Genomic DNA, 27,673 nt, shown 5'->3' with positions numbered 1-27,673 from the left:
AAACATGTATTCAAATAAAAATCCCTTAAGAGAGTACATGATGACACATGCACAGGAATAGCCTAGTGAACTTTATTAGAAAGTCAGTGTGAAAGGTATTGCTTTTAAGACTGATCGTAGCCCTGTAGTACAACTTTATTAGGCTGCTGGCAAATACTGATCATCTAATAGATAAAACTGTCTAACAGAGTATCTGCTCGAAAATTTTGCTGCATACATGTAGAATACAAGCTAAAACAGAGACCCAGACACTTTCACATTTAGCTAGCTGGATTTTTAAGGTAAACTCAGTGTTACCAGTTAGTCTCCGCCCCTCCTGTGTTGGCAAAAACTTGCACGATACGACACGACTGTGTGAATTTCCAGCCGCTTATCTAGTACAGTTAAACATACTTAAACATCATTAAAAGTCTGAACTTTAAAAGGTAGGAATATTTCAGATACATATGTCTGTTGTGAGGAATATAGCCAACACTGGGGAGATGTGACAGGGGTTTGTTTGTTATGCTCGCACACTTCCCGCTATTTTGTAGCTCTACCAGCAAAGCTAACATAGCTAGCTGTTGCTTATTACTATTCAGTATACTGCGAAGAAACCGCCCACTTTCAAACCAGAAACACTCTTGCGGTGTAAGCGACTTCTTCTGAAGCTAGACTAGTGTTGTGACAGCTTATGGTAAGAGAAAGCTCCTCGTTGGGAAACAGAAAGAGCGTCAGTTTTTGTACCAGTGAACGTTAGCTGGGTGGCTAAAGATACAGCTGAGCAGACGCTGATCTGGGATCGACGCTACTGCTGACCACCGTCCGGCCACAAACACACAGTGGGTATACATCTTCAGCCGGTGAAATTGCTTTTTAGTCCATTCTTCTAAACGTAGTTGCAATTAATAGTTTATAGCGTTTTTGCAGAGCGTCGCCGTCGCTTTTAGGAACGAGAATTCCTCTGAAACGTGAGTTGTGTTGATCAGAGATGCCCTCGGAAGTCTTGTAACGCTGTAAACCATAGCCAGGATTTCCGGCTCCTTTCCATTTGCCCTATGCTGTTTTGTTTCCGTTTATTCTATTTCCGTTTTAAAAGTTTTCTTCGTGCAGAGTTATAATATGGTTTTGCTAACGCGTGTTGAAGTCATTAAGCGCAATGCGATTTAAAGATAATTTAACCGTTGTTTAGCACGCGGCGGACCGACGGTTGTGTAATGCACTGCCTCGCCCCGCGCAGCTATTTTGTAGCTAACTTGTTTCAACGTAGGCCTGCCAAACTCAGCCGCCACACGTGTTGCCTTGTGTATAAATATAAGTTTTGTGTTTTTTTTTTCCAGCTCACAATTATTACGTGTAATTATGTTTGGTTGTTATTTGTTTTTGCAACTAATGGCCTATCAGTTGGCCTTTAAACGCCAGAGCCTCGCCCTCGAGTTGGCTAATGTTAGCAGTCAGTGAACTGTCCCAGACGACCAATGAGAAGTCGGGGCTGAGAGGCCTTTAGTGGAAAAACCCGAGGAGCTCAGTTTATATTGACATCATGGGGAATTGGGTCAGATATGGAAACTGTAGAAAAACTGAACTCCCACGTTAGTTTTCACACATTTGATTTTATTTGTATGAGCTAAGTGCTGCTGATCTTTTTAAATACGGAACGATGGATTAAACAAATATGTGGTGTTTTTTTGTTTTTCTTTCAAGCTATTGTAGTGAAATTATGGCTCAAGCATTTACTGGATCTTTTAGTTTTTGCCTTTACGGCATTTGGAGAGAACGGAAAAGTTCTAAATGTCTAAATGTTTAGGTCGTTTATTCAATCAAAAATGTTGTTACTGATGTTACTTTGTTTGTTTGGTTCAGACAGATCAAATAAATGCCAGCATGTGCCTTCGACAAATGCTATTTTTGTGTAATTTGAGGGGTTTTTTTCTTGTAAAAGTACAAGCTGTGATCACCTCATGCACAAATGTAGTGCATTGAATAAACCTTATGGTATTTAACAGGGAGAGTAGCAAGTTAACTTCTTGATACCCAAACATCGACCTACCTGCACTTGACAAATAAATGTTCTAATACGCATCCATGCAAGAATGAGGTATATTTTTTGTGTTGCGTGTGTATGAAGTCTTAGAGCTTTGGGTGATGGGTGCCACTCATTTCAGCCCAGCAAAAGAAGATATTTTGAAGCTGATGGATAAAGCATGTAGTATATAACTAAGTGAATTGAATGTTTGCATGAGCGAATGGGACCAAAAGTAGAGCTTTTGTTTCACCGCAACTTTAAGTAACTTCGCACAATTACACAGTACATGTTCATGTTAGCACTGCAGTGAAACAGCAATCTGCTGTCAACACACTTTAGGGTCTTTAAATTGGATGAAATTTAAAAAAAAACTGAGGCCAGTTTCTGTTTTTGTCGCAGTGTTGTGGTTTGATCTCAAAATTAAATGCAGTCGGTAGGAAAATTTCCACCCGACTTTTTTTGCGTAATATGTCGCTGTGTTATAAACGAGAGTTAAACTTCTTGTCTTACTGCTGTCCTAAAGCTATCAACAGAATGGCTAAAAGCGAGGCGGAGGAGATGATAGAGATAGAGATCGATGAACGTGAGAAACAGGCCTGCCTGGAGGAAGGGTGAGCAGAATAACAACCAAATTCTAAAATGTCTCATACCGTAAGCTTGTGTGGAAACTACTCACTAATCACCTTTGACCTAATCAGTGTGGAGGAGCAGACGATCACTGCCTCTGATTTGATTCAACAAGACATTGACATCAATGAGCCTATAGGGAATTTGAAGAAGCTTTTGGAGCCTCGAGTCCAAATCTCACTGGATACATATGACATCTGCCTGCAAGACATTCAGGTAACAACTGGCAAATAAACCCTGTTGAGATATTTGCATTAGGTGTGTGATGTGGGTCATCAGTTGAGCCTGGATGTAGTGACGTTATTTGCCATATTTGTCCTTCTAGCTTCACCCCGATCACAGCCTTTTTGATCAGGGAGTAAAGACAGATGGGACAGTGCAGCTCAGCCTGCAGATTATAGCCAAACCAGGTACCAAATGGACCAGAAAATTTGACGCAATTTAATGTGAAATCCTCCGAATATCAGCCAATCTATACAGTAATGTAAAGCTGTGTTGTCCAACAACTCTGATCATTTGTGTTCTTCCACTGAGCAGGAGAGGAGAAGTTGAACATTTTGGAGATAGTGAAGCCGGTGGAAACCGTAGAAGTGGTGATTGATCCAGATGCAGCAGGAGAGGAGGGCACTCTGGTGGAGGAGGGACATCTCATCGCCGTAGAGCGCTCGGCCCTGTCTGATGAGACCTCAGAGCAGGTCACGCGTTGGGCCGCAGCTCTCGAAGGCTACCGCAAAGAGCAGGTCCGCCTCAGCATACCGTATGGTGAGGAACACTTTCCTTACATGCTTTACACGGCTGGAAAATTGTCCTTAATAGGGTGACAGTTGATTGTGACTCTCTCTATAGACCCCCTGCTCTGGACGGCTGATCAGGTGATCCATTGGGCTGTGTGGGTCATGAAGGAGTTTAACATCGATGAGATGGAAATTGGCAGCATTCACATCCCAGGCCGAGACCTCTGCGGTTTCAGCCAGGATGAGTTCCTTCAGAAAGTGCCCAACGGAGAGATACTGTGGAGTCACCTGGAACTCCTGCGCAAATGTAAGCCAGTTTGTACACACTGCTGACGAATAACGGTGTGTGTTCAGAAGCCAGCCGAGACAGCCGTTGTATCTCGTTCTTCAAACTTGAGCATCATACGGGGTGTAACTTTTTCTCCGTATTTCTGTCAGATGTGTTGGCCAGCCAGGACCAGACTGGAGGGGACGCCACTGTTACTATTGATCAGCGTAAGTAGATAGAAGTCTTTCAACACAAGTTCCGTGCAGCCGCTCCGATCATTAACAACTTCGAGCGTGTCTGACCTTTTCGTCTCTCCAGCTGTACAGATAATTCCAGCTCAAGTGAGCACACCGACTGCTATAAAGGTTCTGAAGCAGAGCCGCGGCCCCAGAGCGCCCCGCATTTCGGGAGAAGAGCGCAGTTCACCCGGCAACCGCACAGGTAGGACACACCACACCGAAACCCTAAGCCCCTCACATGATCCGATAGGTACTGCAACGTATTCAGGGAAATATATTTGCAACTAAAATGTTTCATCTGAGTGTTGCTGCTGCCTGTCTTGGCTGTGGACCTGCTGGTAATTTATTTGGTTTACTAATTTTGTTAGCCAAAAGCTTCAACAGTTTGGGACGCTGTTGAGGAAATAAATTATTTGAAAGAATGTGTTGGGATATAGGTTTTCTTTTCCAAATAGTTACTGTGTAGAACTAATAACATCACACCCCCCCCTCCCCCCCCCTCCCCCTCCATGCTTCCGGAAATAAATTCCGGACTATAGAGCGCACCTGAACATAAGCCGCACCCTCCAATTTTAAAAAGAAAATCCATGTTGTACTTGTAAAGGCCGCGCCGAATTATAAGCCACGGGTGTCCACATTGTAATACGAGATATTTACACAGAAAGATGTTACACGTGAGAATTTTTAAACTTTTAATTAAATGCGTATGGGAACATAAACAAATACATACTGCAAATGCTTTTTTTCCCCGAACAGTGCCTGTAACACCGATGGTTTTAACTTAAATACCTGATTTAACACGGCTGATTTAAACAAAAAAAGACAGTAGCCTACCAGGAAAAGTCATTGATCGCCTTTAATTTAAAAACTGCATCGTATGTATTTCTTCGTTTGTTTTCCATGTTGAGGGTGAGTACAAATGACCGATTTACATTAATTTAGCAGTGTAAGTGTGTTTGATTTATTGTACAATTTCATTGGACCACTGGGAACTATTCATTAATTTTATTGGTCTAATGTTACGAGGCAAAATGTTTTTGGCGGCATGAAAAAACAAACTAAAAAAAACAAAAAACATAAATTAGCCGCACCATATTATAAGCTGCGGTGCTGGGAAAAAAGTAGCGGCTCATAGTCCGGAATTTACGGTAATTAACTGTGATTTTACATCTTAGTTTGTGTGTATGTCATTTCGTTGTGTTCACTGACCGCCCTGTTTCTTTTGCGCCAGGTAACAACGGTCAGATCCAACTGTGGCAGTTTCTGCTGGAGCTGCTGACAGACAAGGATGCAAGAGACTGCATCTCCTGGGTAGGCGAAGAGGGAGAGTTCAAACTCAACCAGCCTGAGCTTGTGGCGCAGAAATGGGGACAACGCAAGAACAAGCCCACCATGAACTACGAAAAACTCAGCCGAGCCCTCAGGTTTGCTTATTCATTTCCCTTTCTTTCTTTTTTACGTCGTACAGTAGTGTTAAACCGTCGTAAAGTTAGGGGACTTCTTAAAAAGCAGTGTGGGTGAACAAGCTCGGTCGATTGGAGGGGGGATCACATTGTAACGCGTGCTGTTTTGGATGTGACACCTTTGGCTTATAAGTACGCTGCTGTGAATTTGTTTCAATGCGAGTTTCTGCTCTTTATTTCCCCGTTTAGGTATTACTACGACGGAGACATGATTAGCAAGGTGCAAGGCAAGCGCTTCGTTTACAAGTTTGTGTGCGACCTGAGGACTCTGATTGGCTACAGCGCAGCTGAGCTCAACGGCCTGGTGACGGAGTGTGAACAGAAGAAGCTGGCTCGCATGCAGATGCACGGCATCGGGCAGCCCATAACTACAGTGACCCTGGCCACCACACTGGACAAGGACAGCTGAAGGCGGTCACTGAGGAGCGCTCCTCAGTTGCCACACACAAAGCGTGCCCTGCACTGCTGATTGGAAATCATGTGTCCATTAGGCACAAAGAAAGCAAGGCTGATCCCCCGTCAGTGCAGATCAACAACTTTGTTATCGTCTTTGCAAATTTGATTCAAGTTACACTGAGGAAGTTGAAGGTTTTCTAGCTTTTCTTCAAGGGAAGCATGTTCAGAATAATGGGAGAATGCGATTGCTGACTGTTGTGTGTGTGAGACTGAATGCTTGTGTGACTGAAAACCCAGTTACAGGCTTGGTGTTGTGCATTACTCATTTGTAGTTCAGGATCATTTCCACTGTATATACCGACACTTCGTGTTTTTGATAGCCACAAGGGCAAACGTATTTTCATATTTTCCATTTATAGAGGACCTGTTTTGTATTTTATTTAGTGTTTTTTTTTTTTTCCTCTTTCATTCGTTTTTTTTTCCCCTAAATTGTTGGACCCTTTTTGTCCACCAGGGGGGGGAAATAAAGTGACAAGCATTTTCTTAACACTGGGTGTGCAGAGTGTATATATTTTCAAGGGTGCAGAAATCACAGTAAAAGAGAGAGCGGGACACTTCTACGTACATTCAAAATTTTATTCATGGTATGGCGAGTGTAGAAAGCGTTTTCTTACTCCAAGCGAATGCTTCATTGAACTACGTACAGAGCAAGGTCACGAAATCAATGAGAAAAAAAAAACTTTTTAATCACCAGGCTCAAAGAAGGCCAGAGTGAGGATCAATACAAATCTCAAACATTCACCTGATTAAGAGCTTCAGTTGGTGTCTGTACACGCGTAGTGCGGGGGGGTAAAATATAGGTTGTATCCCTACAATAATGCAGAAAAAGCATGTCACATTCATGTTAACCATCAATAATTCACGGGGGAGGTGAACGTGTGGTCTTTGCCGCCTCGGCTTCTCGAGGACTACCGCAGACAAACTGATATGCAAGCAAAGACGTGCTCTTTTTTTTCACCACAGTACAAACAGAAGCACTGTACATGTATTCACAGATGTAGAAAAATAGAATGAGATTTTGTGAAGGAATGTGTGTGGAGAGCGATCGGAATCATCTGGGAGATCTTTTTAAGCCCGATTAGTCCGGTTTATTAAATGCACACCGACTCCTGCTCTGTACAATATTGCAGGCGAATGAGAACATGAGCAAAAGGAAAAAAGGGGGAAAGGAACAACAGGATATGATAATGAAACTGGCCGTGAGAGCCAGAGCTCCATCATTCAGATATTTACAATCGAGTGACAAATCTGGAATGACGTGCTTTCCTAAAAGTGCAGTGACACAGCGAACAAACGGCAATAATAATATTTGGTGGTAATCGTCAGCCTTCAAAAATGAAAGAGTGCATAGAACGCAAACAGTAACACCATCGTCCTCCTTTCGAACACCATTGCACTTCATACATCACAAACGGAAAAGAGCATTTAGCCCATGCAGCGAACACAACAGTGAAGCGTGGAGATGAAGCGGAAAGAGCCAGAAATTCAGTTAAAGCAAGTCTGTGACAACAAAGCAGACCAGATTCTGAATACTCTTCTTCTTCTTCATATCACAAGATCACAAAGAAGACACTAGAAATATACAATCCTGCTAAAATACCTAGAGGACTGCTCCAGAGGACCTCCACATAGAGTATACTTCAGTCATCAATATTGCCATGCACTACATTTAGTTACAGCTAATCCTTTGTCTTAATATATTACACATAAAAAAACAACATAAATATTTTTCAGCTTTTATATATTTTGATAATGTAGATTTTTTTCTGCATTTTTTTTTTTGTAAAACAAACCTGAAACACTTCGATCGTGCGGCAAGGTGCTCTGAGAGCCTTCATCTGTCATCTGAGCGCAGGTATGAGGGAGAGGGGGAGGGAGGGAGGGTTAGTTTGACCGGGAGTTACACGGTTCTGGTCTCAGCTGTGGGCACGGTACTGCAGTGAGGTCATATGAACAGGATGACTCTTCCAGTACAAACACTATGAAGACCTGTGATTGGCTGAAATGTGCAAGTGAAACAGGATACTCTTGTCTTATCAGCTGATGCGAAACTAGCTCTGTACAATTAAGGGAAAAGGAGTTAAAAGGCCTTGTTCCATGTCAGTTTCCCTCGTCCCAAACCCCTGACTGCAACATACGAAGCTTGGGAGGTGGAGGAAAAAAAAACAGCCTTCCCAAGGGAGAGAAAACTGACAATGACGGGCTGAGGAAAAGGAACCGGGATGGAACAGACCCAGCGGATGGCTGAGACGCGTCTGAAGGAAACGTTGGGGAGGAGTTCTTTAGTTCTGCATCTGCTCAAAGAATTTGTAAGTGGGGTTCTCATAGCCGTTCTGCTGCATCTTGGCCAGATGACGCTCCTCCGGAGTTACTGCTGCATCCACCTTTAAACACACGAAGAGGGCGAGTGAAGCTACGACCTCAACAAAGACAAGAAAACTTTTCCTGCTCGTGCTCTACTTCAGCCTTTTACCTCGATTACACCGTGGTGAATGGAGGTGTATTGTTTCTTCCTCAGCATCACCAAAGTGATGACGATGATGGTCGCTATGACGACCCCTCCAACCATAAGCCCAATAATGGCACCCTTATTAGACCCCACATCCTCAGCGAAGAACACCTGCCATTTAAAAAAAAAAAAACGTAGAGTTATTGATAAGCTCATCTCGCCGGCAGTGTGGGATCTCAGTGGTTTTCATACCAGTTTTTGATGGTAAACCTCATAGCCGGCACTCTGCCTCTCCTCGGTCTCCATCCTCACTTCTGGCATCTCCTCTGGCTTCAGGGCAGAAACTGAAACCAAACACACACACAAACCGAGTTGGAAATGCGAGAACATGTCGGAGAGCACAGTGGCGACGACCTCTGCGGTGCACACGTACCTGGTCGGGTCGGGAGTCCTCTGTCTGCATTTGGACGGGCATCAACAGGCTCAACTACAGAAAAAACAACAAAAAAAATTAAATAATTCAATACAAAATAGGATTTAAAAAGCCAAACTCCATCCCAGGTCGACAGAGACGCAATCGTGCACCGTTTTTTCCTTTAAAATTGGATGAACATGTTAAGAATTTTGTTGCTCGATGAGTTTTCATTTCACTGGACCGTGTTGGTTCACAGATTTTCAGCGGCTAAATATCCATTTTGCGGCACATAAGAACTGCTCTGTGTGTATTCTGATCTATAAAGCCAGTGCTACCGTGGTTCTCGGTGTTCGGCTGGTTGAAGCTCTCTGGGTGAATGAAGCCCAGTCCGTCCAGGCCGGGCTCCATGGGGGCGGAGCTGTAGGTCTGATCGGGCATCAGAGCGTCGTTACCGTAACTCACCCTGCCATCCACCTGCGGACAGACAGGAACGTTAATCAGGGCGAGTCGGTGTGGAAGGGGTCCCTTTAATCCCATCGTGATGACTGTCCACTAAAGACTCACTCATAGGGCTTCTAAAGGCTGACGTCATGAGCTCAAACTCAACAGTAAACACTGCATCTGACAAATAATCACCTCCACAGCAGTGATTAACAGTTTGAATACGTTTGCTTGTAAGATAAGAGTATCATTCTGAAAGATCATTTTCCACCTCTATGTGTTCACCGCAGCCAATTACAGCTGGTGTCATCGGTGCAGTGCAACACTAATGTGCTCCGAGCCTTCTGTGTCTTAATCACTGCACTCGTTCTGCATTAGGCTCCAACATTTCCCAACTACGTCAGTGTATCGTGACTTTGTTTCGTGTGTCATATCATTCAGATATAACAGAGGGAGGCATGCGTGAGTGGGCAAAACTTGACTCACCCGCCCATCGCTCTGCAGGGATGAGACTTGCTGAGACAGCTCCGACTGAACTCGCTGCATTATGATCGCTACAAAGAAAAAAAGGCAGACAGTGAGCGTGACGGCAGCGTGACGATAGGTGGGAGGCAGATACAGTGGGAGTTGGCATAAAGCTATGGGATTTCCGCGCGGCGTCCTGATCGCTGAAGGCAACTTAGCGGAAGGATGCCGTTTTTACAAGAAAACCATTCATCAGTGGACTTCAGACGTGCTGTAAACGTCCTCACTCAGCACCACGAGAGCTCGCAAGGTCGCCTACTTTGTGAAGTCTGCAAAATGCGGCCATACTTTTTAAGGAGGCAGTGTGCAGGATTAATAACTCACACCTTATTCTTGATGAACTAGCCTGCTGAGCAGTTTTTAGCTGAAAAGAAGCCTTGGGAGTGTTGGGATCGTGGTTGGTGTTTCTCTGCGATTTGAGCACAATTTACAGACCTCAGTTGTACAGCTTATATTTTACAGCCTTTTGCGTGATCAATAAATCATCGGCGACTGAACGGCATCGGCAAAAAGTGGTCTGAATTTAACTGCACGTGGCTAAACGGGAGCTGTGACTAGATGTCAGAGGTGGACTAAATCAGGTGTAAAACTCACGGGGATGAACCGGAGCCATGAGACCATTAAGGTGGATTCGTGCTCTGTCCATTCTTTATATTGGACAGTGTCCAAAAGCCAACCCAAACACACCTCAGTGACACCGTAAATATAGTGTCTGGGTCACCTGTAACTTTCTGAGACCAAGGATCTACTTCAGACTTGCTAGTTTATCCTAGTGGATATGCTGTATCATCTAGATCTGACAGAAAAGCTCTTTTGTCAGCCCGTCACTTCAGCACCTGAATGTGAATTTATCATCAGGATTGATTCAGATTTCTTACCATTAAACTCCAAATGGCTTCCTCTCTCTGAGAGCTGATTTCAGTTACTCAGAAACATCAATGAACATCAAGTGATATCCACATAAAACACACAAGAGTCCCTGAACTGAGTGAGCCAAACCAGTGACACGGTCCTCTGAGAATCATTTTTAAAAAGAGTTGAACACTTACCGACTTGGTTTTGGATCGCGTTAGCCACGATGGGCACCTTGTAGACCAAACCCAACGACTGATTCATCCTCTCATCAATCACACGAAGGTGAGTCAGAACCTAAAGGTCAGAATCCAATTCTCAAATCACCCCATTTTTTTAAAAAATTTTTTACAGAAAGTTGAGGCTACAAACAGAATTTACCATCACAAGACATTTAAATCCTCTCATCACATTACCTGAGGCCGGATCAGTGCAGCCTTCTTCGGGTCGACTGTGCGGACATGTTCGTAGTGTTTCAGCGTGTGCTGCCTGTCCTTCTGTTCTGCGCGGACGTACTTCTTCAGCAGACTCAGCACCTGACGGGGCTGGTGGTGGCAGAATTGTCAGAGTCACTTACACAATGGATGGATCTAACAACTATGAATATTGCTTGTTGTACTTTCTCACAACGTGTACTGAGGTGTGTGTGTGTGTGTGTGTGTGTGTGTGTGTGTGTACCCGCGGGGGATCGGCCTGCAGAGCATCGAGGTAATTTTCCAGAGCCAGCCGGCGGCGGCTGTTGAGCAGAGCTTCGACCCGAGCCATGTGTGTCTCCACCAGCTGCTGCCTCTCCCCCGCTGCCTCCTGCTCCAGAGCCTCCACCCTCTCCTGGAAGTGCTGCAGGTATGATGGAGTTTACAAGCTGGTTTGAGGACGCTCTCACTTCCATTAAGATTAAATATATACTTATAATAAAGTTGCACAGCGAATGCAAATATTTGTACGGCATCTGAACGCCTGTCAAAACATCCCCACCTGGATGACTGCTTTTTTGTCAGCCCGTGGAAGATTCTTGGCCCGTCTCTCGGCCTCTTCCCACTCCCTCATCACCTGAACAAAAACAGAGTCACATGAAGGGCAAACCACTTCAGAAACTGACAAATTCAGCCACATTAGATCGGGCATTTGAATTTCTCGACAGCAGAACCCTCCAGAGGGAGAGGTTTAGGATGTCAACACACATACTTGAGACATCTTTTCACGGTGTTTAGCCTCCAGGCTTTCTTTGGCCCTCTGGAAGTCGTTGTGTTCGCTGTCGTCCCCAGGAGATTCGAGGTACTGATCTACGGCATCTGGGGGACTGGGGGCCGTGGTGGGCACTGGAGGGGAACAGAGTGGGAAATCAAATACACAGAACGGGATGACGCGAACAGGCTCAAAGTACGACGAGTAAAGAGGATGCTTGTGAAAAGCGAATGCGGGAAAAACGGCGACGTCTGTCAGTCTGAAACACAAAGCATTCCTAAGAGACAACAATACACACTTATTTGATAAACAAGTGTGTTAATCTCTTAATATAAGAGGTTAGGTACATACAGAAAACGGTTTGAAAATATATATACATATACACACAGACAACCACATTAAAGACACGCAGCTTGTCAGAGGACAAAGTTGGATGAGTTTTCAGGAATAAGTGGACGCGCGTGTTTCTCGGTGCTGTTGTTTAACGCAGGATTCTGGAGATAAGATGCCGAAGCGCTGAGTCAGGATCAGGGCAGCACTTTCACCCGGTGATGGCAGCTTCAACACACTCTGCAGGTTAAGACATGTTAAAGACATAGACACAGACTCACAACTGTCAGCTCAGACTCCCACAGAGACACAAGACCTTTCAAGTGCATTCTACAGAACCAAGCGTGCAGACACACATGGACAGAGAGGCATGCAGACGCATTTCCACACAGCTTCATCCTCATGCTGCAAGAAGCATCGGTTAGTTTTACCGGTTAGAAAATACTTCAAATAAGTACTTTTTCTACGCGTCTGGCAGCAAATACAACAAATCAACTAACCGATTCAATGAATGAATTCTCTGGTTAATTATTCCGCGTACCACAATTCCCTAAAATTGTGTATAAAACTAATGAACAGTTAATGAGCCAACTGTGTTACTGGGTGGCAGGCTCCCTCACAATGGTTCTACAGCTTATTGTGCATTAATGCGTCACTTAGAAATGTGGCTCACATACTCACTGGGTGAAAAGGAGTCTACAACTGAATGCATATTTCCGCCCGTTTGATGAAGACTTAAAAGAAAGAAAAAAAAAAAACAAACAAAGAAAAAAAAAAAACTAGAGCCAAACTATTTCCGCCAACAGCAGCAGTTTCATAATCTGCAAACAGACTTGAGGGCGGAACGAATTTTCTCATTTGAGTGTTGAAAATAAAGCAAACCGAGTCAAATTAGCATAATTCCCAAAATTCTGAGCGGTTCCTCTATCGTTCGCTTCTCTTTTCAAGGGGACTCGCTCACAAAAAGAAAATAATACCAGCTTTATCATACGTGGACTTTCACTTTCCTTCGCTTTATCAACTAACTCAAAGGTATTCCTTTTGATTTCTCTTACATGGGTGTCAAATCAAAATAAAAAAAAACAGACCCTTTGATGTGCTTTGGGCCCCCCCCCCACTGCAAAGGTCAACTTTATACAATAGACTATTTTAAGCCCTCACACTGTCTCTGACAGCATGGAAAAGCCACCATCTACAGGATGTGAGGGTTCACTGAATAGTTTGTGCACACAATTATATGAGCTGCAGCCAGTCACAAGATTTCAACCCAATCCAACAACACACTTGACTGACATGTTTCCATTGGCATTCCATCCGCGTAGGATAGTTCCTGAGACTTGTGTAATAAATGCCGTCAAGTGGCGGTCCGACCCCTTGTTTAGAAGTTTTTCATTTATTTTCTCAGTCCTACGATAAAAATATGCTCCTCGGGTAAGACAGACGGTTTCGTGGATCTTTGGTACCGATAAGAAAAATTATACAATCAGATACTCAACACATGACCAGAATATGAGCAATGAACCCAGTGATCAAAGCTCTGAGTGGTTAGGAGGCTTCAGACGCTCAGGACGGTTAGAGACAGAAACAGTGAATGTGACAGAGAAGCAGTCTAGAGCAGCCTGAGGACAGGAATCAGGCCGGTGAGGGGGACACTTCGGGGTGTGGCTCCAGTCCTGGGACTTACACGAGCTGCTGCAGACAGCTAGGCAGTACTCCTCCGACTCAAAGTTATTTCTGTTGCCCCCGCAGCCCCCATATAAGAAGGGAGCACAGCGGCCCTCCCTGGGCACGAAGTACCAGCGCTCCAGCATGGCGTGACATGGGCCTGACACAGCACGAGCCCAACAAACCGCTGAGGTAATGTACACACAGGCAAACGGGAATTAAACATCAAAGAAAAAGAATGAGGCCAAAGGTGAAAGCTTTTGTTTGTGGAGGACATCAAAATGAAACCAAACAACACGAGATGGAAAACGGGCAAACAAAGGAAACCTCAAACTGATGTCTTACCCCGCACGACTTCCTCGACAGATTCAGTGGTAGTGGTGGTGGTGGTCGTCATGGCGACGTTAGCATTTCGTTCATCGCTGTCCCGTTCATCAATCATGTCGTCGTCGTCGTCCTCATCATAATCTTCATCCCCATCTCCACCTTCATCCCTTTCAGTGGTCTCCGCCTCTTCGTCCTCGTCTTCATCGTCCTCGGTGGTGGCGGGCTCCGTGTCAGCTGGACGCGTCATGCTGCGGACAGAGCGGTTAGTTCGGTCAGTGCATCATCAGGTGTGAGCGGCCGGGGATGAATGTAGCGACCATACCTGTTGTCAGAGTATTCCTTCTCAGCTCCGCCCCACCAGACGTCAGACTCCTCCCCTTCCTGCTCAGTGCTGTCCGAGTCACGTTCTGCCTCCGCCGGGCAGCACACAAACTCAACCCCTCGGAAACGGTCGATGCCACACGGCAACAGCATTCCGTAGTCATGGAGATTCATTGAACGGTCTCCACAGGACTGGTTTAAAAAAAAAAAAAAAAAAAAAAAAACATCAATCACTGCTTCAAAAACTGATGATTCTCAAGCATGTGAAAGCTCATTATGGTGAACCAGGAAGCCCGAGCCATGAGTTGTTGTTTTCTTTATTCAAATTTTTCTTGAATGACTCGTGACTGCACATATCAGAGGAAAGTGGCTGAGTAGGTTGACAGCCGGAGGAGGAAGAAAGTAATGAGTGCTTACTCATTCAGAGAGTTATTACGAAAGCAGATGGTAAAGAATAAAGACAAACGGAAGCGAAAAGCCAACAATGTATACAGTGGGAGTACGGGGTGTAACAGACAGCATGACGCTGGTACGGTGACATCAATGTCCATGCTCACCTCCTTGGCAACAGTGTGCCAGTGCAGGTGGCTCTCACACTGGTCCATGCGCTCTTGATGCAGGAACTTACACTTGTCAGGAACAAGCAGGGCGTCACTAACAAACTCCCCAACTGCAACGCAATTATTATGGGGTTATTCTTCAAACGTATCCATCCAAATATGCATCCATAGAGACACTCACGTTACGCAATACCGTATCATTACGACTGCTTACCAAGGCAGCGGTATGGCACCACAATGTGGGTGTGACTGCGGCACTGCTTGCGGCCTTTCTTGCACCAGTTGGGAATACTGATGGGTTGGTTGGCCTCCACAACGTTTGTGATCTGTAGCTCAGGGTACACCTGTAGATGAGACGTTTGCATTTTATTGCCCCTCCCGCATAACCGGCACTTCTTGCTCTGTCTGTTCCTCTGTGTTTCTCCGTCTCTGCAGTGCTGTGTAGCTCTCTAAATACCTGCTGGCAGTACTGCAGGATGCCCTCCTTGGTGCCAATGCAGCTCTTGGTGCCAGAGGGATCAGGCTCCCATTTGCCACTCTCCACATTTACGCGCATGTTTAGCTTCCCGCAGAACATGGCCACCTGCGGCTCGGTTAGCAAAGCCACAGAGTCATCCACGGGTACCTGGGCAGATAAATGGGGGTGGGGGAGGAGGACAACCATAAATCTCATCTTAATCATATTAACCTCCTTATGTAGCTTATATATTACAACCCTCAAGTCATAATAATAAAGTAATTGTCATCGCTGCACGCTTCCGTTCCCATACAAACAAATAAATGTGAGTGCTGGTGTAATATTCGGTTAAGTGAAGTCACCACAGAGATAAACATTATAGCCACAGGGCAGCAAATGCAACCTTTGCCAGTCTGTCAAGTAAGTTCCTTTATTAGAGAAAGCGACTATAAGTAAGACGACTTAAAAGGAATTAATTAATTAAAAAAAAAACAAAAAAAAAAAACATAAGCTATTGAAATACAGCTGTTAACAAATATGAGGAGCAATCATCCTCTTTGAGTAGAACTGCCTTTGGCCATCTACCTAACAAGGAACTTCCCTTTGTGTTTGGCAAAAACAATTCAAGGAAATCTCAGTCTGCGTTTTGCTTTCTGAGCACTGTATTTTTTTCCGGCAGATATCAGAGGAGGCCGATGGTACCACCAAGCTACCCGATGCCAATTTTTCAATGAGAAGTTCTAACTTAGCCCGGAGAGATCTACATAGCATTAACCCCCTTTGGAACAATGCAGCGGTTCATTGTTTTTCACTGCAGAAACGTCTCTCTTCGAACCTGATCGGCCTGCTGCATAATACTGCATAACATTAGTCGAGATACTTTCTTTTTTCTTTTTTCCCCGTTCAAGTTTAACCAGTTTTTACACCTGACAGTGCCTACATCTTAAACGATGGCACATAAAGCTGTTTGTCTCACTTCCATTCCCGACTCTCAAATGACACTTATTGGGGAAAACATTCAAGTCACAAGGTACACATAAAAATACACATACGGCCAAGCACTATCAGCAAATTCTCCTGCTCTTCTGATTTATACCATAATACACAACCAGTCAGACCTGCTTTTAACGGGGAGTGGCAGCATTCTTTACGTGTGTAAAAAGTGTAGTTCAACAATGTCTGAGCACTGTTGTCGCCGTTTGTGGCCCTTTCACTCATGACTCACCCTGCCTCAAGGAGAGTGAACAGGTTATACTCTGACCCAGAAAGTGAATTTTATTGGATCACGGAAAAAAGTCCAGCTGCCAACTGGGCAAGACAACTCAGTCAGGTCACCAGTCCATACAGGCTGTGCCCAAAACAACTGTCCCCAAATTCATCACACAAACTAAACAATAAAGCTGAATCGTCAAACACTTCAAGATGATATTGTATAATGATTTGACTGAAATAGCACCTTTTGAGTCCCACCAACACAGTGCATTTAGAGTGTCACAATCACAAGTCTGACATCAAAGTATGTATTCTGTATAATGTTGCTGACACATTTTTCACTGCAGCACACAGAGGTTTTGTCTGGGGAAGCTGTACTGGGTTAGTAAACTGAGCCTTCATTACAAGAATACTGTCACAAGTTGGTGGGCAAACAACATAATCGGATTACATTTAATATTGCAGGTCCTTTTCACCCTATTTCCAACTGGTCCTTAGCTGAATCTGTGGTCCAGCACAGCAGCGCCAAGCTACAGGCGCCATCTTGCCGTGTCAAACTACTAAGGCTGCATCCTTTTTCCATTCTCCTCAGCAGTTTCACCAATCAGCACAACCCCGCTTGCTGGGCCTTTAACCAATCTTTCCACCGCACTTTAACTATACTGAAAAACCTCCGTCGTATCTGTGGCCATAGCTGAACAATAACTATTAAAATCAACTGCTCGTGTTGTCTTGGTGTGGTCCAGACTGTCAACAGGGCTGCACGCGAATTGACCGTTTTGTTAGCAAATCGTTCGTTGTGCCAATCTGTAGCCTTCTAGAAAAAAAACTAGCGCACGTTAGCTCCTTGTACCACATTAACTGCTCCAGATAAACGACTAAACGTACAATAAAAAAATAAAAAAAGTGGAAAAACAGTTTTAAAAAACATATATATAAATCTGCACGAACACACCATGAGACAAACAAAAACATCCAACATGGCAGGGCCAAGCTGTCAATCACTGACATCTAACGGTGCCGTAGCATTGCTGACATTCCGGGTTAGCTAATTTATATTACGCAGTAAATCTGTGTACACGAAAGGCATGTCATTAAGATGGGCTCAAAAAGCAAAAATGCTCCAAACTGTCAGGGGAAGCATTTGTCTCAGATGGAGTGATCTTAAAGGATAAGGCCAGTAATCGTATTATCTCTGCAAACAGTAATACAGCAAGGTCTGTTTTCATTAAAAATGAGCACGTCGGCCGGCTCACTCTCTGGCCCTATGAGGCTGCAGGGCCCTCGCAGTCCCTCACAGCCTGGGAATGTCTCGTCAACACCCCGCCGCAGGCTGCGGTTTCTCCGCTGTGCTCACCTCAGATGAAAGCGTCAAGGTCGCCACCAGTAACAGCAGAAACGCCGCGTGCTCCCCCATACCGTCCTCTCGGTAGCCAGCACTGCCGTTATGTTCACGAAATCGTCGTTTGTGGGGGGGGAAAAAACAAATAAAGAGAGAGAAACGTTTAGAGCTTTAAAACGTGTCGACACGACGTAAGCCGACGCGCTCCGATCCGGATGATCCCTCTCTGTTTTTCCCCCCCTGGTGTTGGCGCTGGAAGGCTGGTGATGTGTTTGGATTGGAGTGGGGCGGGGGGGGCGGGGGGGGCTGTGTGTTAGGTTAAGAAAAACATCTCCATCAGCAAAAACTTTTGATCTAATTTAATAAGTCTGCTCAAACGAAGATACTAATGTAATGCCTTAATTTCCATGTGTTACTTATGGAATGCAGATTACTGTTTAAATAAAGTTCCTGTCGTTTGCCTTCAAATGGAAGTAGAATATCACCATGGTTACTCATTAATTCCCATTGCCAAGTTTTATGACGTAGTTCCGGAGCGTGTCTTCATTTGGTTTCAGTTCCCACTCAGGACGAGACAGTGCGCGCTCGGTCGTCCTGATGTTCGCTTCCTGCATTTGGTGGATTTGTAAATGCCCCCTCAACACTCACGGGACGGAGTTGAAGGGTAGCAACATATTTCAGATACTTTTTTTTTTTTAAGTCCCACGGCACGACATGGAAATCCTCGGGGAACGACGTACAAGAAACCTGTGGACATTTCTCGGATTGTTAATGGTGTTAACGGTCTCAGGTAAATCGCACTCGAATTCCCACACCTCCATGACAATGTATCATACATTTTTGGAAGGGTTGCTGGAGTCGTATACTTTAAAGTAGCAGTATCACTTATCTATAATAAGGATTTAGCCTACTTGATGTTTTTGCAGAATGGGCGTCTTTCAGAGTCTTCCTAAAAAACTTTTTTTTTTCTAAGACCTCATGGGAACAAAAACTTCTCTCTTTTTTTGCGCAAAAAAATTAAATCACATCAAATAGCGCCATATGTGTAAATTCACGCTGACACAAATCCTAAACTTTGCATTGAACGCAACTGGCAACCGTAAATGCACGCGTGTACACAAGTTCTCTTATCTTATCCACCCTGCAACAGTTTAAAGAGGTTTCCCATATGTAAAGAAAAGGTCAGCTGTAATTAATGACACCTTAAGTCAACCTCGGGCAAATGGTTGGTTTTCCCCTCTGACGCAAACATATAAACCTTTCTTTATGTTGCAAGACTGCAGACTAAACTGCAGGGAAGACAGCTGGGCTATCAGGCCAACTCAAACAGGGGCTTTAAGAAATCAGATCAGGGCCATGTTCTGAAATTCATCTGTTTTTGATCAGTTTGAGAAATTTGAGTGTTGCACTGTTGTAAGTGTAAGCACATGCAAACCACCAAAAACATAGTTGTGTTTTTTTTATATACATAAACAAAACATAAAAAATAAAAAAAACAGGTGACTGTGGTTTTAGGATTTGGATTATTCTCGGTATCAACAAATCTGAATCCGAGATCTTTTAGCTCATCTCAACCAGAATCGCTCTAAGTCTTCGCTCGTCACTCATTCAAACCACATTGTGAACTTTTGTGAGTGGGACAACGCATCTGGAGGGCGATATGTTTGTTTAATCATCTGGTTATTTGAATGAAAAGGCGGGTATCGAAGGAGAGAGGGAAGGCTTGCAAAGAAACGAGAGCTGTGTGGTCTCCAACATAAGCCTGGTGTTCCTAACAAAGTAATGTTGCAGTCAAAATGGGAAAAAACAACTCAACCAAAGATAACGTGAAAAATCACCAATGAAACACAAGAACAAAAGCACACGCTGTTGTGTGAGCGTTGGCGGTTGACTGCAGATCGCGTATTAAATCTGCTGTTGAAATGTTACCACTGAATTAAAGGGGAACTGCGGTATTTTCAACATTAAGCCTCTTTTATGAGTCGTCTGCAATGTTTTAGAACCCCCCTCACCACTTTTTTGATGTTTACTGCTGTCTCCGGTATTTGCCTAATTTTGATTCTTCTCAACCTGCTTCAGAATGGCAAGTCATGTGCATGTCCTAAAAGGTCCGTAAAAGCACAATAAACGTCCGTTTTCAAAATCATCAACTCACCGGAGTGGTTACTGGTGTGCACTGGTAATCCATATCAAATTTCGTTGCGAAAAGTTTCTTCTGTCGTGTTTTATTTGGCAGCTCGTTCATGCTCGCACTATTTTCTTAGCGGTGGCGGAGTAATATCAACGAACATCCAGTACAAAATGTCAAATAAAACACGACAGAAGCAACTTTTCGCCACGAAATTTGATATGGATTACCAGTGCACACCAGTAACCACTCCGGTGAGTTGATTATTTTGAAAACGGACGTTTATTGTGTTTTTACGGACCTTTTAGGACATGCACAAGACTTGCCATTCTGAAGCAGGTTGAGAAGAATCAAAATTAGGCAAATACCGGAGACAGCAGTAAACATCAAAAAAGCGATGAGGGGGGTTCTAAAACATTGCAGATGACTCATAAAAGAGGCTTAATGTTGAAAATACCGCAGCTCCCTTTTAAGTTCACCACAAGACAAATAAATGCAATATGTATCCATATATCCTAAATGTAGGAGCCAAGACTTTTGCTATTTAGCTCATTCAACAAGTGCGGTTTCACAGTTCCCCAAAGCTCATTCACACCGACATTAAAGTTTCACATCTTGCGAAATCATTCAAAGGAAACGCACATGATGCCAAGTTTAAAACACATTCATTAGCTTGAATGGTTGTTTCCATTGAAGACAGTTCATACAGATCTTATCATTATTATTAATATGTGATGATTATCTAATCTTTTTCAATCAGGCGATTTTCTTGTTAGGACAAGCTGGTGTTTTGAGTCGTGGTTTTGTCGCCACATCAGGGCTTTTTACGCACTGTTTGACTTAAAATTTCATGGTGTTTTTTTTCCCAGCCAAATGCTTTATGAGACACTTCAACCATCTGTGTAGGTTTATGTAATAAACACCGGTATGATGTCCCAAGCTTACTAAGTTTTAATCTATCGACAAACAACACCATCTCTCAAGTGGCACAGAAGAAAAAAATGTGACTGTCATGCCACAACATGACCCAAAACGTGCGTGTAGCTTCCATTGATTCATTAAGATCTCTTGCTTCATGTCTCTGAACATGTTCTCGCGGATTCAGCGAAACACCGATGGGGTTGACAGAATAGTTTTTGTCTTCTCAATCAGCCCACGTTTTCAGAGCAGTGCGGCTTTTGTCGTGTTTCCCCCCCCCCCCGAAAATGCCCACTGACATGTGCGTGCCGCAGCAAAGCTAAGAGTTGGACTAATCCTTCGGCACCTTTTTCGTTGCAGGTGTTGACGGAGTTCAGGTCAAAAGCTTCCTGAACGGAAGTGTCCTTCTGCCGTGCCCCTGCATGGGCATAAATTTGCAAATGGATGTTAAGTGGCAGAGTACGAGCGGCAGAGTGGCAGAGTACGGGAGAAAAGAGCTGGTGTTCAAGTTGAACAAAACCGGGCCGTATGTGGGTGACAACTACACAGGCAGGGTTGAAACATTTCTGAGTAAAAACAACCACAACTGCTCTGTCCTGCTAACAAACATCACAGCGGCTGACCGAGGGGAATACAAATGTATTTTCTACCGCAAAAAACTGTACACTTCTGAAGATGTGAACCTGCATGTTTGTGGTGAGTCTTTCATTTAAATGCTTCATCACTATCGTTACCACTTTGGGTCTTTTTAATCATTTTAACCGAGCCTTTCCTCATCAGGCACAGCCGACATTTCTCAGCGGACCGTCACCCATGGCAACCCTACAAAGGTTTTCACAGCATGTCATGTAAAGGAATGCAGCGCAGGGGTTGAAATTCAGTGGACTTCAGAAAAAAATCCTCTTACAAATTCAGCTCAGACTACAATAAACATCTCCGAAGGCCGCCTGGACACTTCCACCGGCCTCTACCATTTCAATAGCTCTCTCTCTACAAACAATGTGACGTTAGACCCTAAATGTGAAGTCAGGTCCAAAGAACCGGACATTCAACCTCGTAAGTATTTGTTTTATATTTTGGTTTAGTAGAAGATGGGTCTCATTTCTGTTGCCATGTTAAAATCCATTGCAGCAGTTATACACTGTAGAGTTCTGTTTAAAATGTTTAAAGTGATTTTAAAAGAAAAAAGAAATCATCAAATCATGAGAAAAGACTCTTTATTTGGTGATGTACGTTTTCATTTCATTAGGTAAAGAGCCGGAAGTCTCCACAGACATTTTCAGGATACTGTTTAAACTCATCCCCGCGGTGTCAGCGCTTGGATTGGTCCTGTTCCTGTTTTTCCGTTGATAAGTCTCACAGTGAGTGTTTGTCATAATGTCTTGGAGTCTGGTTTATTGTCTCCTTTAGTATAGGAAACATCTGAGCAACTTATTGAACAGCTTTAGTTTGACTGCAGCACACCAACATTACATTATTAAAGCTGCAGTCTGCAACTCTTTTTCAAGCATAACGCCTGGAACTGTCCGGGGATTCTGAAAGTAGTACATTAAATACCCCAATACAAAAAAAAAATGAGTTCTCTAGGTCCCCTATATGTCCCGCTAGGTCCCTCCAAAGCCAGCAGGTTTGTTTACAAAATTGCAGACCGGACCGGTAAAAGGTAACCAATCAGGTTACGAGCTGGGCTCTGCTGCCTGTCAATCACCGATGGTGCACGCGCGATACAAGGTAGGCTCGTCCCCACGCTTATTTATCTAGACTATTGAACTTCATTACGGGCTAGTCTACTTACTGTGTCTTCCATGATCGCAAATGACAGGTGAGTTGATGAATGAGGAGTCGTGTACGCGCATCTGGCGTGCATGTAGACGTGCACGAGTTCTCATGTGTTTTGATGGGGCGGGACAGGAAGTTGAATAACTTTTTATTTTTCGGTTAAAAAATAAGCATTTCTTGCATTTTGCGACTACGGAGGTCACCGTTTTCAACTTCAAGCGTTCTGATAGATCATGTAAACTCTTAAAATGCCAAAAATTAGGACTTTGCGTATGACAACAACAAATCCTGCAGACTGCAGCTTTAAGTGCGGTCTCGAGATAGCGCGTTTGTCTTTTCCTAAGCCCTTTAGAATTTGTCCTACCATCTGTACTAAACCCCATGGTGTTTTCCAACAAGGTCAGGGCGAAACGCTTAGAAAACGACATTTTTATGTTTTCATCCTACCCGTAGTCGGAGACTTAAAGCGATACTCTGGAGTAGATTCAACCTGGGGTCATTTGAACCGTGATATCCAGCCAAGTAGCCCACCCGCAGTTTTTTCGATATTGGCTGAACATCAGCTGAGTTACTGAGTTATCCCGAATAGCTTCGTACAAGGGTTAATGGATCCTGGTCCGTATCTCCAAAATTACCACACTAAAATCACATGCCATGACACCAAACTTCTACAGTAGTACAAATATGGTCTGTACTCACAAAACGATGCATTTGGAAGTTTGAAAATAGTCCAGAAGTTTATTATTATCAACACAAGCCTAATAGCTTCTCTGCTGCTAAAGCTTCGTAGACGTCACTTCTGGGAGCTGGGAGCTTCAAAGTAAGATGAGGGTTGATCTACTACTGTAGACAACAAAGTATATGCTATATTCTACATGATTTTTTATGAATTTTTATGTTGTAGAGTTGTGAAATTATTTTATCAATGGAGAAATTGAGCAGCCTTGCTTTGTTGTCTACAGTAGTAGATCAACCCTCATCTTACTTTGAAGCTCCCAGCTCCCAGAAGTGACGTCGACGCAGCTTTAGCAGCAGAGAAGCTATTAGGCTTGTGTTGATAATAATAAACTCCTGGACTATGTACAAACTTCCAAATGCATCGTTTTGTGAGTACAGACCATATTTGTACTACTGTAGAAGTTTGGTGTCATGGCATGTGATTTTAGTGTGGTAATTTTGGAGATACTGCCAGGTTCCATTAACCCTTGTACGAAGCTATTCGGGATAACTCAGTAACTCAGCTGATGTTCAGCCAATATCGAAAAAACTGCGGGTGGGCTACTTGGCTGGATGTCACGGTTCAAATGACCCCAGGTTGAATCTACTCCGGAGTATCACTTTAACCTCTCTCAACAACGCCATGTGAACATGCGCAACATTTTATTGGAGGTGCAAAAACATTATCGGAGGTGCCGTGATTTCTCTCCTCTGTTCGGGTATAGTCTCACCCAATAACATCACCGTGCTTTGGTGCGCTCGAATGAAAACCCCTTCATTAGACAGCAGAATTACAGATTTAACAGATTGCTCATAGATCTCGTAAAACGCAGTAGTTGCCGCCGGTGGTCTTCAAATGCATCAAATCTGATCGTTTTATTTCTTGGTTGGAGTTGAACTCAACTGTGTTGAAGATTTTTTTTTTTTTTTTTAAATCGAATTTTATTTGACTTGATATTTTACTCTATTGTATTATATTCTATTGTATTTTGTCTCAGCTCAATTTCCCTTTTTAAATGGAATGGTAATTCCGTTGACCTGATAAGTAATTTCACCCACATTTTTATTTGTATTTTTAGACTTACTTTGATAACTGCTGAAATTTATTTATGTACTTAAATTTTTAACATTGATCACCTGTGATTTTTGGAAATTGCCTGTCAATTTCTCTCTCTCTCTCTCTCTCTCTCTCTCTCTCTATCTATCTATATATATATATATATATATATATATATATATACACATACACAGATACACATACCTGTGCAGTAAAACAATCACAATGCTAAAAGGCTAACATCTGTCAAAATCTGTGGCCAAATCTAGATACAGCGAAGCATCAGGTTCATTGTGTGCTGCTGACTGAGATCTGCTGTAGGTGTTGCGCTGACCATAGAAACACAAAACCCTACTATACCTTTTAAAAAAAAACAAATTCATCTTTTGACATGATGGTTCTTGTGGGTTCTCACACTACACCACTTCAGCACACACTCAAAGTCCCCCCCAAAAGAGGACTCTTTATCTACCACAAAAGCTTGTTTGTTTGCTCCTCCAATATGATGAAGGGCATGCTGCTGCCTGCTAATTCCCGTATGAGGGAGTTACAGAACTCTAAATTTAGTCCCACTAGATGTAATTGCAGATCGTTGTTGGAACACCGTCATCAAACACAGACTGAGTAATCCTTCTGAGATAGATATGTTCATAGCTGAGACATTTAGAGTAGCAATGAATGATGTCGGGAAAAATCCACAAAGCAAAAAATGGCCTCTTTATTTGCTACGATGTGTATGCACGACAAGTTAAACCAGAGTTGCACAACATTTGCAGCAGTTGTTGACAGCTGTTATCATTTTCGCTTTTCGTTGACCAGTTATACTAATGTCATTCAGGGGATTTACTGTTTACATTCTTTCTTGTCTTTAATAACAGAAGATGGCATAATTGGAAAACTGCCAGCTTCTACGTGAACGGAGGTTCACGGTGTGAAAGCACTTTCATCTGAAGAGATGTGGCATCATTCCCACCTTCGCAAAAGGCAGGTTACATCCTGCAACCCCCATCTGTTGAATATGCTTCTGACTCCCCATGTCAACAACATTCCTTGATCGTAGTGGCCTCCTCCAGCAGATCTGTGCACTTTGCTTCAGTTGCGACTCCTCAGATTCTGGCCTGCCAAAGCATCAGCAGGATTGACCTGAACTTGAGTCACACAGGCTGATGCTCCGTCTCAACCGCCCGCATTCCTTTTAGGAATTTTCTGATACTGCCGTGCCTCTACACGAGGCAATCTCCGTCCAGGCTCTCCAGACTCTGTTTCGGCTCCGCTATGGTGGAACGAGCTACCGAATGATATCAGAGCAGGAGCCTCTATCTCTGCTTAATCTAATCTTTTGAAGACTTATCTCCTCTGAGAAAATCACGCCCGATCAATTCAGCACTTAATATAAGTACCAGGGTTTCTTACTGCACTGAAACTTTAATGTTTGTCGCTCTCTTGCAAGTTGCTTTGAATAAAAAGGCCTTCCAAATGTTTGAATGTGCAATGCCAATGAAGGGCCCAACCCCACAACTGACATCACCAACGGACCCGCTGCCAGTGTTCCCATGTGTCCCCATGCCAGACCCCTCAGGACTTGTCCATGCGCCAATTATCGTTGCTTAAAGTGGACCTACTCAGTGTTTGCCGGGTGGTTTTAATGTTAAAGTGTGTCCAACCTGAGAAAAATCCCAACCACTTTATCTGAATGATAGAAATGCTATTCAATAAAACTGAGTTGAGAATGAAATATTAACTGTAACCATAGCTTGAGGGTTAATCTGATATCACGGTCGTCGTGGAAAATTTTAATTCTGAATAGATTTATATTGTTTTTGATTTACAAATGTGACATTTTTAAGAACACTGACTATTTTTTTTTTTTTTTTTTTTTTTTCGGAATTTACATGCTTGCAAAAAAATGTAACAAAGACATGTATGGGAGATGTATAAATGCATATGTTTGTGAACGTTTTCTTGTAATGTCTTCATCTCATGTTATTTGACGTTTTTTTTTTTTGGTTTTTTGTAAGTTTTTCATCTTTATCAGATTTTGTGGTTGACTTTTTACTTGTTGCTAATGTAGCTTTTTTTTTTTTGGATCAACAGAGTGATAAAAAGAAAACTTTCTGGATTTTTTCACAACTCATGTCTTTTGTTTTTGTGTCACAAAAACTCTGAATATTGTTTTGTACCCTGGTGCCACTGTCATTTAGGGTTTATTTCTGCAAATTCCTTTCTGAAGACAAAATCACACCGCTCTTTAATACTCGATACATTTACAACATGTTTTGGGATGTGAACGAGACAGAGGAACATGTGGAAACATTAAGCATGACTCAACACATCAGAGAATTATGTTCATTAACAAATAGATCAACGATACCTGAAATCTGGTCAGACGTTTTGTCTGACATTTCTGTCTTTGTCAGGATTTCCATGACATATTTATGACTTGTTATGCCAAAGATTTCGAATAAAACTTGAGAGAAAACTAGGGTGGTTAACTACAGTGTAAAAGGAACTGACACTGCAGTTAACATCAAGCTGTGATAGAAACTGTGGTTGAAAATTTCTCAGATCCTTTATTAAAGTAAGCATACACTCCTGTTGATGTGTTTGTTTTCAATGTGCTTTTGATGGCACTGACAGTGCTAAATGTTAACACGGCCACTTAAAGGTTTCATAAATTTAAAATAACTTCATTTTACTAGGTCAGTAGCAGCTCTGACAAGTTTTTTTTTTTTTTTTTTGTCTAAAACAATAACAAAACCATTGAAGATTTAATCATTAAAAAACTACTAATTAAAGAAAAATAAATACCCAACTGGACAGAAGAACTCTACATGGCATTGATGAACAGACGCACAAATAAAAAGTAAACTTACATGAAACTAAACAGTTACTGAGGTTTGTATCAACACAATCACTGGTCAGTTTTAGGACCCATGACATGTAAAGAGAGTAGCACTGATCATCTGGTTCAAACGCAACTTTCCGTTGGGAAAACCTGAATCCTGGCATCCTGGATGTAACTTTGACACTTGTCACCGACCTAAACACTAACAACACCACTAATCATAGCAGACGCTCTGATTATGGAATCTGATTGCATTTGTGGGAAGCCACCCAAATCCACAGACACTTTTACGCATACCAACGTACGCCTTCACCATGAAGAAGGTGGTTTCGATACGGTTTCGGTCGGCACGTCGT

The 27,673-nt window shown here is 43.1% G+C and overlaps 3 protein-coding genes across 6 annotated transcripts; 2 read left to right on the top strand and 1 right to left on the bottom strand.

Moving 5' to 3' along the window:
- Positions 1-306: 306 nt before the first annotated feature.
- Positions 307-6,279, top strand: gabpa (GA binding protein transcription factor subunit alpha). Of its 3 annotated transcripts, none has more exons than XM_075479440.1 (10): positions 307-425; positions 2,529-2,616; positions 2,704-2,848; positions 2,958-3,042; positions 3,170-3,394; positions 3,479-3,673; positions 3,805-3,861; positions 3,953-4,075; positions 5,105-5,297; positions 5,526-6,279. In XM_075479440.1, the coding sequence occupies exons 2-10, from the start codon at positions 2,540-2,542 to the stop codon at positions 5,743-5,745; spliced, it is 1,320 nt and encodes a 439-aa protein (XP_075335555.1). In that variant the 5' UTR covers positions 307-425; positions 2,529-2,539; the 3' UTR covers positions 5,746-6,279. The 3 variants fall into 3 exon arrangements, with proteins under 3 accessions (XP_075335555.1, XP_075335556.1, XP_075335557.1); XM_075479441.1 differs by lacking the exon at positions 307-425 and adding an exon at positions 461-821; XM_075479442.1 differs by lacking the exon at positions 307-425 and adding an exon at positions 845-950.
- A 75-nt stretch (positions 6,280-6,354) lies between these two features.
- On the bottom strand, positions 6,355-18,155 carry LOC142396563 (amyloid-beta A4 protein-like). Of its 2 annotated transcripts, XM_075479437.1 has the most exons (18): positions 17,889-18,155; positions 15,320-15,487; positions 15,077-15,206; positions 14,860-14,972; positions 14,304-14,494; positions 14,000-14,229; positions 13,674-13,841; positions 11,660-11,793; positions 11,450-11,524; positions 11,153-11,311; positions 10,891-11,019; positions 10,672-10,771; positions 9,584-9,651; positions 8,992-9,130; positions 8,675-8,728; positions 8,494-8,585; positions 8,266-8,412; positions 6,355-8,176 (listed from the first exon to the last, which is right to left on the bottom strand). In XM_075479437.1, the coding sequence occupies exons 1-18, from the start codon at positions 17,946-17,948 to the stop codon at positions 8,075-8,077; spliced, it is 2,259 nt and encodes a 752-aa protein (XP_075335552.1). In that variant the 5' UTR covers positions 17,949-18,155; the 3' UTR covers positions 6,355-8,074. The 2 variants fall into 2 exon arrangements, with proteins under 2 accessions (XP_075335552.1, XP_075335553.1); XM_075479438.1 differs by lacking the exon at positions 13,674-13,841 and having other exon boundaries at positions 17,889-18,154.
- Positions 18,156-18,424: 269 nt separating this feature from the next.
- Positions 18,425-27,066, top strand: LOC142396562 (uncharacterized). Its single transcript, XM_075479436.1, has 5 exons — positions 18,425-18,663; positions 21,280-21,615; positions 21,700-21,975; positions 22,169-22,280; positions 25,351-27,066. Exons 1-4 carry the CDS (start codon positions 18,588-18,590, stop codon positions 22,267-22,269), a joined length of 789 nt encoding a protein of 262 aa, XP_075335551.1. The 5' UTR covers positions 18,425-18,587; the 3' UTR covers positions 22,270-22,280; positions 25,351-27,066.
- Positions 27,067-27,673: the final 607 nt, after the last annotated feature.

Source organism: Odontesthes bonariensis, chromosome 12, assembly GCF_027942865.1.
Source record: "Odontesthes bonariensis isolate fOdoBon6 chromosome 12, fOdoBon6.hap1, whole genome shotgun sequence".
Lineage (NCBI taxonomy): Eukaryota > Metazoa > Chordata > Actinopteri > Atheriniformes > Atherinopsidae > Odontesthes > Odontesthes bonariensis.
This window is presented reverse-complemented; position numbering and strand designations above follow the sequence as displayed.

What these genes read in the sequence shown, in the direction of transcription:
- gabpa (XM_075479440.1), top strand. Translation starts at nt 2,540, where the DNA reads ATGGCTAAAAGCGAGGCGGAGGAGATGATAGAGATAGAGATCGATGAA. An exon ending in CCTGGAACTCCTGCGCAAAT is followed by an intron (nt 3,674 to 3,804) that starts GTAAGCCAGTTT and finishes TATTTCTGTCAG; the next exon opens with ATGTGTTGGCCAGCCAGGAC. An exon ending in AAACTCAGCCGAGCCCTCAG is followed by an intron (nt 5,298 to 5,525) that starts GTTTGCTTATTC and finishes TTCCCCGTTTAG; the next exon opens with GTATTACTACGACGGAGACA.
- LOC142396562 (XM_075479436.1), top strand. Translation starts at nt 18,588, where the DNA reads ATGGAAATCCTCGGGGAACGACGTACAAGAAACCTGTGGACATTTCTC. An exon ending in TGTGAACCTGCATGTTTGTG is followed by an intron (nt 21,616 to 21,699) that starts GTGAGTCTTTCA and finishes TTTCCTCATCAG; the next exon opens with GCACAGCCGACATTTCTCAG. An exon ending in AGAACCGGACATTCAACCTC is followed by an intron (nt 21,976 to 22,168) that starts GTAAGTATTTGT and finishes TCATTTCATTAG; the next exon opens with GTAAAGAGCCGGAAGTCTCC.
- LOC142396563 (XM_075479437.1), bottom strand. Translation starts at nt 17,948, where the DNA reads ATGGGGGAGCACGCGGCGTTTCTGCTGTTACTGGTGGCGACCTTGACG. An exon ending in GGTGCCATACCGCTGCCTTG is followed by an intron (nt 14,973 to 15,076) that starts GTAAGCAGTCGT and finishes ATTGCGTTGCAG; the next exon opens with TTGGGGAGTTTGTTAGTGAC. An exon ending in CTGCACTGATCCGGCCTCAG is followed by an intron (nt 10,772 to 10,890) that starts GTAATGTGATGA and finishes TCTGACCTTTAG; the next exon opens with GTTCTGACTCACCTTCGTGT.